Genomic DNA, 11417 nt, shown 5'->3' with positions numbered 1-11417 from the left:
AATATTAACATATAATAATATTGCTTGTAATTAATTTAATTCTAAAGAGCTAACAAAACCGAACTAATTTCAAGTCCCTGAAAAATTTTTTCTTTCGAAAGTTCTGCGCGTGCGCGTCAATGTCTGCTTCCGATTGGGGAGGCGAAGGTTTTGATAGATCGAATTGCATTCACAAAGAGTGGCATGAAATCTTACTAGAAGTATATTCTTTAAATGGCTGCCTTATTTGCTTGCACAAAATGTCATCGGAGATTTCCTTTCGATGACTTGTCACATGGTGATCAACTGTGTAAAGTAGGTTGTGGTTGTATTTTGTCAGTTCCTAAAGAGGAATCTGTGTTGATGCATTTCCACACAAAGCAATAAACATGTAAAATTAAAGCTATATGAGAATAAAATGTGCAGTATAGTTTGTAAAAGAATGACAGTTGGATGAAATCATAAATATAATAATGTATTTAGTATATTTTATTTTCGTATGAGGCTAAGCAGCACCAAAATCGGTAGAAGACAATTAGAACTGTGTTTGGCATCAGATCAGTATTCCTTGAAAAGAAACTACGAAATTAGAGTTTCGCTCAGTTGTTCGACTTTTTTGTTATTTTTAAGTATTAGTTTCTGAAAGGGAAAATGTATTCAGTTACAAAGTATATAATATTTGCCTTGCAGGAATGTCGGAGCAATTTTCCAATAGTGAAGTGTACATACTGCCGTGCAGAATTTCAGTTAAACAGGTAAAGCACAGTGACAAAGACATCAGTAGTATTTATGTTGTTTAGTGTAGGTTCTCTATTGTGTAGGTTTGGTCAAAATACCAGCATTCACTTTAGTTTAGATAGAAATATAAAAGCAGCCAGGCGGGCTACATGCATCAGAATGCTTAATTGATCCTGCCTTTTAAAGTATATGACACTGGAACTTTACATGCAAAGAGGAATGATTAAGTCCATTAACTGCTAGAAATGTCTTCATGCATGTAAAGAAAGACTGCTTTCCTTCCACCCAAAGGAAAATAATTCTCACTCTACACAAAATGTATCCCTGGTAATTGAGAATTATGCTGTGTAAGTGTAAAGAAAAACACTCCTAATAGAAAATAATAATTGTGTGCTACTATAAAGCTTCCACTGTCCCTAATACTCAGTTCTTTAGTGAATGAGACATTTTTAATATTTTGAAAATTATGCATTTTTAAAAAAAATCCACAAAGCATCAGTTCTTCTCTGGCTGTAACTGTTCTTGCACCATGTTTAAACTGCTATTATCATGTAACTTTTGTGTGTGTGTATTCTTTACTAGCCTTAATTGTTATGTACAACATGTGGTATGATATGAAATAGACTTATTGGAAAAAAAAGGAATGCTTTAAAACTGAAATCAGGCAACAGAAACCAGTGTAGTTTTGAATATTAAAATAATGAAACGTTTGAATTTTTTAAAAGTTGATATTTAAAAAAAAAAACTTTCTTGTATGGTTTCAGCAGTGTTTTGTGTCTGTATTGTGTTGACTACTGGATAAAAAGTGTGTAACAATTATATATCACAGATTGCATATTTTTGGGAATTACTATTTTAGCTAGTATGCATTTTGAAAATACAGCTCTGATCAAGCTAGACTAATCTTGTTGAAATATCTTGAAGGCATTACTGTATCACTAATCTTAGATTTTGTATTTTTATTAATCAGAACTGTAAATAAAACTAGGATGAAGTAAGCTCTTATTTATTTTACTCATTACTTAAAACAATGGATGTAAAAGCAACCTATATCCATGTTTTTTAAACTTCTTTTGCAATGTTTGTTTTATTATAAATTTCACTTAATGGGTGACTATGACATGAAAGTAAGGTACATTTTAAAACTAGTCAGCTCTTTAATGTTGAGAAAACATGTTTCTTAAAAATAAATTTTCAGACATCAATCTATGCACATCTCATTTTTTTCACATGGTTAATAAAGACTTTTATGCACATTCAGAAATTCTTACGTGTACTATGCTGGTGTTAGATAATAGCTACCTTAAGCAACTGCCTTATGATATGTGTAAAGGGTAATATTTTACTTTTTTTGTATATTTTTTCCAGTAAGGGCAGCACCACAACAATTTGTGCTAAATGTGCCCAGAATGTAAAGCATTATGGCAAGGTAATTATTTTTCTGGTATTTGGAATTTGTGCATTCGCTCAGATTTGTGCAAACCACTTAAACTCAGATTTAAACCCTAATTTTATTGCACGACAAATGTACACAAAGAGGAATTATTTCTTCAGGACAGCAGCAGCAATAAGATGTTACATGTAACATGTAGATATAAAAAAAATTTTAATGTTAGTGTGTATTGCAGTAAAACAAAGAAACTAAAGACAGCAGTCAGCCTAAAAAAAAAAGATGTTGGTTTGTTTTGTTAACTTCAAACTAAAGGTTACTGTTAATGTCTTCTCTTATTAGCCAACTGCTTGTGAGTACTGCAGCATCCTGGCTGCATTTATTGGAAAGCGATGTCAGCGGTGCGTTAACTCGGAAAAGAAATGGGGACCACCACTTGTATGTGAACAGTGCAAGCTAAAATGTGCATTTGACCGAAGTGAAGAAGGCAGAAGAAAGGTAAACAAAAACACCATAGTAACAATTTCTTAGTGATCTATAATCTTGTGTTAACAGATGTGTTGGAGATGTAACCAAATTCATGATGTTTATATTGCTCTTGATGGTGTTGCTATTGGAAGTCTTTAGTGTACTAGCAATGTAATTTATTTTTTTAATTTTGTATTATTACTTACCCCATTAAAAAGGATTAATATAACCTTACTAGATGTAACAAATAAGAGTCTGAGTTCTGTCTTTTTTCCCTTTCTTTTATACTGAATATATACTACCTTAACCAAAAATCTTACGTTTTAGGTTTGTTCTAATTTAGTTCTACAGTTCCCCCCTTTTGTATATATGACCAATGCTTTTTAGTACAGTTCTTTCAGCTAATATTGGTGCTCTAATGTTAATTGATCATAATTGTTTCTATTTGTCTTAAATGATTATACTAACCGAAGTTTGTTTTTCACATGATACATTTCAGTCATATAGATGATGATGAAAAAAAGGTTGAAGGTTATGGCTGCTGTGCACTTTCCCCTTGACATAAGCTAAGGTCTATTAAATAAGGAGTTTGAGCTCATGTTAATCTCTTTTTGTAAATTTAATTTCAAGTTGTTCCTTAGTTGTTGCTACATGTCATTTTTGTTTTATTTTCTTAACAGGTTGATGGTAAAGTTCTGTGTTGGTTATGCACACAAGCTTATAAGCGTGTATTGGCAAAGACTCGCAAAAGTCAGGACTTTACTGTTGGTCTCAAGCACTCATCTTCGCTGAGAGAAGGTCAACCAGGGGAAAGTCTTGAAACCCGCATAAACCTGCTAACTTCCCAGTCAGAATCATCTGACAATAAGTCAGGTCTTGCTGCTGTGATCATGCAGTTAGCCTCCAGCAACACCAAGTTCAGCAGCACATCAGGAGGTGGCAGCAATGAAAATCAGGCCACAACAGTTAGTGCTGGTGTTGGTGACAAAGGTGCCTCCAACGGCCACCAGCACCGAAAGCATGGTAAGACCAAGTCACTGTCTGAGAAGACATCCAGCCTCTTAGATCGCACCACAAACTTGATGGAGAAGGGGGAGGGGCCATCTTTGAGTGCTACTGGTGGTACTGCAGGAGGCCCTGGTAGTGGAGGAATTGAGAACATCGAATGGCAGGGAGATAGGCAGCATCGTGGCCATCACAAGTCAAAGTCACACCACCACCACCATCATCACCATCGGCATCATTCCAAACATCATCACCACCGCCATCATGGTGAGAACAAGTGAGTGACTTTAAAGCAGTAAATGTCTTACAACTTGGATTCGGCCCATGTTAAGAAATGCTTCAGAAGCACTGATTTTGGTGGGAATGGGTCATAATTGTACAGTGTGGTGCAAACCTACATGTCTCACTGTTATTAAATTTTGATTGGGTTGGTATCTTATACGAGTCAGTGCATGATGCATATTTCCTAAAATCTAAGTTTTGGTTTTTGGTTGACTGAATATAGCAGCTATAACAGTTTTGCTGTGATTCAAAAAAGTGGGGGGGGGGGGGCTGGACATTACACACATTTTGAAACTGACCTTTGGTATTTGAATGATTGTGTCGGAATTTAGCAGCTATGTGTAGTCTCTCTGTGGCAAAAGAAAATAATATTTATTTTGTGTTCTTTGTTTGCAGAGAGGAGATTGAAGAGCATGGTGGCAAAAGACCTAAGTTGGAAAAATCTGTTTCCAATGGTGTTGCTGTTTCAACTCCAAAGAGGTTTGTTCACTATGTTGTCATTCATTTTCCTTTATGAAATGGTTGTGTTTTAGTTGTAAACTACCCCTTCTCATTACTCACAGATCTGCTGCACCATTGAGTAAGCAAAACATTCAAAATAATCTCTCCACCCCCACCTCAAAAAAACAGAATTTTATCTGTACATCATGTCTTATTATGTTAGCATCATTTAATTCTCTTGCATCTTAGGTTGGTTCTCAGCTTTGACTCCAACATTTATGTGGTATTTTGGCAAAGAAATTATGAAAAACATCAAGTATTGACTCCCATAGACCTTTTAATGTTGCAGCTGACAAAAATGCATTTAAAAGAATTTGGTGTTTATAAATTTGTGACTTATACAGGAGCACTTGCATTGTTACAATATTCGTTTCTTAACTGCATTTAGTGTTTTTCTTTGCAGCACGGGAAGCAATGTATCCGACGCTGGTGTTGTTGACACTGGAACTTCAGATAATGTGATTCTCATTACTCAGCTACGGGAACAAATTGAGAGCTTGAAGAAGCAGATTTCTGCTAAGGATGCTCAGCTTCTGGAGAAGGACAAAAAGGTGATGTTTTGAATCGTCTTCTGATGCGACATGCAAATGAACTTGAAGTTTAGTTGGTAAATGTGGGATAAGTTCATGTTAGATTTTAATTTTTACCTCGTCTTGTTCTGCAGATCACGGAACTGAAAGCAGAGCATTATGAAGCTGAGAAAGATGCACGGTTAAAGGTCCAGAATCTTCAGAAACAGCATGAAGAAACAATAAACAATCTACAGGTATACTTTCTTTGGTAAAATTCTAGTTTGAAATCCTAAAGTTTACAGTTGATTTTTTTTTTTACCTTTAGTCTAAGTTCAGCACACTTTGGTGCTACTTCTTCACTCATAAACAGGTGTTGATAATTAAAGATTTTTGTTGTGTAAAATTTATGGATTTTTTGTTTTTAACTTTTATTAAAATGTATTAGCAGTGATGCATAAATTCAAACCTAATTTGCCTATGTTAGCTGTTGACCATTTAAAGTCTTTTAGTTATTCTAATGATGCAGTAAATTTTCCTTTATATAAATATGTGCCTAGATTTTAGCTATCAGGTTCCTTGTATGATCTCCTCACTGACTTAAACCTTCCATGTGAAGCACAGCAAGAGGTGCATTTCTTCAGATTTAGTGCTTAATCAGATTTTCATTGATTTTCCAGTGTTTCTTTGTGTGATATCAAAAATGTATTACTAGGCTTTTGTTGCAGATTAAAAACAGAGAACTTCAACGTCAAGTGACCAAACTATCAAAGGGCGTAAAAAAAAGTGTTTTAGAATCTATGTCAGGTTCTAGTTGAGAAGCAGTATTAGCCTAGTCGGAAAGTTTGTACCTAAGATAGCTTTTCTTCATTCTAGAAAGTGATCAGCTGAGAAGGATTTACCTCACTAGGAAAGGAAGAAGGTATTTTAATTATTAATAAGTATTCCTTGAAGACTAGACTACTGTACAAGAGAAATTTACTAATTATACAGTGAAAATACAGTCAGACTCAGCAAGACTTATAAAGAACCTCTTAAATTTAATCAGCACTATACTCACAGGTTAGTGATCGAGGTTGCTTAATATAGAGAGGTATGTCTGTTGTACTATTCTTTCATGACATTGAAAAATCTCTAGCCCAGAAAGTTGGGTTTCGATTTGTATTGCTTAATTTACTTTGATAACTTAGTTTGGAAGAGTCAGCAGCAGAGTCCAAATGTTTGTCTGATAAATCATTTTTTTTTAAAAGTACAACAATACATTCAGCTTACATTTTACATTCTGCTTGCACTGCTAATATAGCAAGAAATTACTATGGTGTGATGAGTGGGAAAAATTGAGTGGTGAGGAAATGCAAATAATTTTAGTGCTAAATGTGTATCCATTTTCATTGTGTCATGCCGGTTTGTACACAGGTATGCATAAGAGAATGTAGTAACCATGTTACACATATCATATATTTGAAAATGGGGTGAAAGTTGCCCAAGAAGTTTTTATCTTTTTTCTTTTTAAGCACAATCTAATTTATGTATTTTATCAGAGTGTAGGTAGCTGTGACTGCTTTGTTAGTGCCATATTTTTGTTGTGGAAAAGACAGATTAGGTCAGATTTTTTTTCCCTTCCCCATCCCACCCATTTAATTAAGATTCAGTTCCCTGTTGTCATGTAACCAAACAGGCATGTGAAGACATGCTCAGTTATTTGATCTTTATTTACATTCTTTGTATTTAGTCAAGGTGTCTATGTCTTACTTTCCTCATAAGCTTTTATTCAGATGTTTTCTTTTAACCAATAACAATTTAAAATAGACATTTTCTTGGGCATAGATTAAGCTTGCATCATTTCAATTGTATACAATTGTAGACAGTTGTAAACTTTAAAGTGAGCCATGCCAGGGTAAAAAAAAAATACCACCTAATTAAGCTTTATAATACATATAATTTGTTTTAAAAAGTCATAAGAATGCTGATGAATTATTGTTTTTGTTCTTTATAACTGTCTCTAATGCTATGACTATCTTTTACTTTTTTTCCACTTGTTTATTTCTGGATCATATAAAGTAATTATCACAAACATAAAAAAATGTTAAGAATGAAGTTTATGATTAAGTAGTTGTATCATTATTGTGAATTAAATGCAACAGAAGTTATTCCAGCTCAAGTTTGAACATTGAGATTTCTTTCCTTCACCTTTCAATAGCTCCAATAACTTTTTAGCTTTTGATACATGTCCACATCATTTAAAAAATTTTATTTATAGTTATTTTTACAAAACATTATTTGATTAGGTATATTTAAAATAATTTTGTACTAAACATTTAATTTTTTATTTGGAAAAATTTTTAGTAGCCTCATTTTTACGATTTTTTAAAACTCATGATTGAAAGGGAATTTACAGGATCTGGTCTGATAGCAGTGACATAGCAGAAGGAAAAACAATAAATGTAACATAACCACTTAAAAAAAATTTTAAATTATAATAAGCATAAGATTTTGGTTGATCAAAGTTAAAATTTATAATATAAAGTAAGCTTATTGATCTTGCATGTAAAATTTAATTTCTTCAATACGTAGAAGATTTCTTGTTGGAGAGTAGAGCTTTACTACCATTTTTGAAGATCTCTGTGTGGCCGTTTCTTTTATTTTATTTTTTAAATCATGCTAGCTCTCTTTTTACACTATATTTACTCAATCTCTTTGGCAGTAGGTCATATTACATTAGAATGTGCTAATGTTGTGCAGTATCATTAAAATGGTCATAATGCCTCAAATATACATTAACAACTTCAAAGCTGTAGATTCTGGCCTTCAGCCAAATGGAATTTTGACTTTACTGTTTCGACGATTATGAAGTTATCCAGTCTTCCTTTTGCATACTTTTATAAGAATGGAGGCCAGAAATCCCAGTCACATATACTTCCTGTTTCTTTCAGCATGCTTTTTATCAGCGTAGTGGACTTGGTGCACATTACTGATGCTGTTTCCAGCAGAATTTATTGATCACTATAGAAGGATCAATTTTGTTTCATTATTTTGTATATACAAGTGATTTATGATTATCATTTGCATAATTGTTGGAGTGTTTGTCAACCTTTTTTGTAATGTGTAATCAAACTAGAATGAATCACTTGGTTGTCTCAAATGTTGATCTGAATTGTTTTTTGTGTATTTTGTTTTTATGAATCCATTGTTTAATCATTAAATTTAGTGTTGACATTTTATTTGCCAAATGCCTCTTATATGATTAAGTTTTTCCACTTTTTGGTTCATTTTTGATTGGAAATTTTTCAGTCCCCTCCACTCACCCTTTGAGTAGAGAAAGGATGGATGTTAATGCATGTGTGAAGAAGTGTAGGGGAAAGATGAAAGCTTTTTAATACATAGTCTTTTTTGTTAAATTTTTTTTTAAAAATCAAAACTTACTATTTATTATAATTTTTGCATTATATATAGGAGACTGTTTTAAATGTTCTGTTTTCATAAGGCTAAAGGCTTTAAAACCTGATAATTTTAGTGTTACAAAATTATTTTTATAACTGCATACTTCACATGACTGCTCAGCAGATTTCAGATTTTGTAACAATTTACTAGCTGGGGAGAATCTGTTGCTAACGTTTGTATTTATCATGTAAATGTCTTGCTAACACCAGCTCCACTCAAATATTTGCCATTTATTCAGTCAACTACTTAACTACTGTATTTCGTGGTATGTAAGTTACAGTTTAAGAAATTATAGTAATGAGAAAAAAATTGCATTGCTGCAACTTAATCTCCATATACAGTGGACTCGTGATTTGCGTGTTTTTAACTCAAAAAATGTGAAATAACATATTTTTGGACATCAGCAGTGTAATGGTTAAAACACATGCTTGTCACCTCTGTTGTTAGAGGCCCAGGGTTCAGGTCTCGTTCTGGGACACAATCTGTATGTGACACCTGTTGATAGGGTTGGCCATCGGGGGTTTTCTTCAGGTACTCAGGTTTTTCTCCCCCTCATAGTGCGAAATAGCCACTTGGTGGAAGCATTTTCCTGTCCAATCAACCTACCAGCCACTTGTTATTATTTGACAACAAAAAGAAATGTGACTTAAAATATGCTGCACTTAAACTTTGATTGATTTTTCTGTCATTTTCTTCTTTTAGTTGCTGCCATTTAGTGAGCATTATACTGTCACAAGGATGAAGCTGAAAGAGGGACAAAAATGCTCTAAAAAGAAGTAAGCCTGCAAATATTGTCAGTCAGTCTTTGTGCTGAAAATTTTCAGTGTTCGCCCTGTACAAAACATTGTTGCATAGCCATCCAAGTGAAATATGTAAGTAGAGGATTTGTTGCACAGTAAACAGCATATTGAAAAAAACTGAGGATATGTGATATGAATCAATTTAATGATGCTAAAAAAAACCCCATCAAGTAGAGTGCATAGACCTCCAGACTGTGACTATTATTACTTAAATCACATACTTAAAGGTTTACACTTGGTCAAGTGGAATGCATCCCGTCTATAAATCACAAGTCACCTATATGTCAAACCAAACATGTTTGATGATTGTTAGATGACTTTTTCACAGTTAAATGATTATAGTTGGAAATACTATTAATGAAAATGTTGGATTTTATTAGGCTATATTCTCCTAATGTTATGTGGAGGTAAAAGTTACTACTATATGTTAAATTTTAGAGCACCAATAATAACCAAGAAATAGTTAAAATAGACATACTTTACTCTTAAATTCTTCTTCAGCATTCAGTAAATTGTTGGCCTTCAAAGAATCTACCATCCACTCTGTTGTCACTGGTTACCCAGACCCTTTTGTTTATTCTGACCAACAAACTTCTGGTGTACTTTTTCTTGCATTTGGCAGGTTCAAAGAATGTGCTCTGTGTCTGTTCCTCAGTTATCAAATTATGTTGTTTTCATTTGTAATTAGATTCATACAATTTCTGGAGACAGAAAATGGACCAAAAAGGTGGGGGGAGGGGGGAGGGGGGGCGAAGGGAGTTACTGATACTCATATCAGTATGCTGGATTCACAGAAATTGTTAGCAAAAGAAAACGGCAGCTGTGTGGACAATTCCTCCAAGGCAAAAAGTATTATATATATGTCAGGTCTATAAACAAGACTCCATTCAATAAAACCAATGCAACTTGGTGGATGGAAGATATTTGGATGTTACTTGGTTTGTAACACTTCATTCACTTTTTAGGTAGGGGTACCCAGACCTGATAGATATGGTATCTAAGGTTTTACACATACCCATTTTCCCAAAGAAATTGTTTCAGTTTTTAAATGGAGAGCTTTTGATGTGCAATACTTGCCTTATACAGGCTATAACCACTTCGCTGGCAGATATTTTCATGGCACTTCAGTGAATGGGTTGAATCTCTAGTGTTATTCTACAAAAGAGTTTTAGTCATTTTTGACATTACCAGAAATACATTGCATTTTTTTATTAAAATGCTTAATCAGACAAAAAAACTTGTTAAATCTTTGTATTTTTTACTTTTTCCTTTTGTTTCATTTTTTTAATCAATTTTTTTTTCTTAGCTTAGAAACTTTCAGCCTCACACAGACATGAAAAATATTTGAACACATGAGGACTACATTTTAAATAGTGCACTGTCTTTTGAAGTTTAGGTGTGGTTCATTAATTTTTTTGAAGATTAAGATTTATACTGGGTTTGGTTTGACAGGTTATTGTGCCAATTAGTGAACAAAGAATGCCAGCTGACATGTTAAAAGTCTGTCCTATGTGAAGTTATTATTGATCACACCACTTGTAAATATTAAAGAATATCACTAGCCTCTTCAGCCAACAAAAGAAGTCATGAAAATTTCAGAGGAATGTACATAATGCATTCATTCCAAGACAGCTAACTGATGAAGACTGTAACTGCTTGCACATAAGAGAATGTATTTGCACAACAAACATAAAATTGTGAAAGCATGCATATGTATCAGAACATTTAACACTTAATTGATGGTAGTTCTGTAATAGTTTTTTACTCAAAGCATTTAACAAAAATGTTTATTTGATTGGAAAGTAATATAAACACAAAATAACCAAAGGGGTGGCATCCAAACTATTAAAAAAAAAACCCAGCAGACTTGCTAGGTAGTAACTTTTTGTTCAGGAGATTAGGCATAAATTGAACTTTAAAATTGTCCGGATGTTGGAGGTTATCCACAATGAGTGTTATACATGCTAATCAGATTTTAAAAAATATTCCCGAGTCAAAAACTGCCTTTAATATGTCAAAATATGTGCATGTTGAGCCATACTGTTTTGTAAAGAGATGCAGCCTAAATAATATATCTATAGAATATGATGAAAAATATTTGTCATACAGAATATTGCTGTTGTTTAGAAATATATAGGCATGCCTTGGGTCATTTTTTTTAAAAAGTTTCCTCTTTGAATTTTTGCAAGAAAAAAAAAGCAGGGAAATAATCCATTCCTAGAATTTTATTTTATGTGTAGCAGGCTGTTTTAGTCACATTTCGTTGAAACAAGACAACTAATTAATATAATCTCATTAATATTT

At 33.2% G+C, this 11417-nt stretch overlaps 1 protein-coding gene across 1 annotated transcript; it reads left to right on the top strand.

Moving 5' to 3' along the window:
- The first annotated feature begins 88 nt into the window (after positions 1-88).
- On the top strand, positions 89-10970 carry LOC112565597 (protein FAM76B-like). Its single transcript, XM_025241143.1, has 9 exons — positions 89-294; positions 670-734; positions 2086-2146; positions 2450-2605; positions 3256-3857; positions 4259-4342; positions 4767-4914; positions 5028-5129; positions 5601-10970. Exons 1-9 carry the CDS (start codon positions 214-216, stop codon positions 5688-5690), a joined length of 1389 nt encoding a protein of 462 aa, XP_025096928.1. The 5' UTR covers positions 89-213; the 3' UTR covers positions 5691-10970.
- Positions 10971-11417: the final 447 nt, after the last annotated feature.

The sequence above is a fragment of the Pomacea canaliculata genome, linkage group LG6, assembly GCF_003073045.1.
Source record: "Pomacea canaliculata isolate SZHN2017 linkage group LG6, ASM307304v1, whole genome shotgun sequence".
NCBI classification, from domain to species: domain Eukaryota; kingdom Metazoa; phylum Mollusca; class Gastropoda; order Architaenioglossa; family Ampullariidae; genus Pomacea; species Pomacea canaliculata.
This window is presented reverse-complemented; position numbering and strand designations above follow the sequence as displayed.

Excerpts from the sequence above, each read along its gene's own strand:
- LOC112565597 (XM_025241143.1), top strand. The coding sequence starts at position 214 with ATGGCTGCCTTATTTGCTTGCACAAAATGTCATCGGAGATTTCCTTTC. Across the intron at positions 2,606-3,255 it reads GTGAAGAAGGCAGAAGAAAG|GTTGATGGTAAAGTTCTGTG; the intron begins GTAAACAAAAAC and ends TTTTCTTAACAG. Across the intron at positions 5,130-5,600 it reads AAACAATAAACAATCTACAG|ATTAAAAACAGAGAACTTCA; the intron begins GTATACTTTCTT and ends CTTTTGTTGCAG.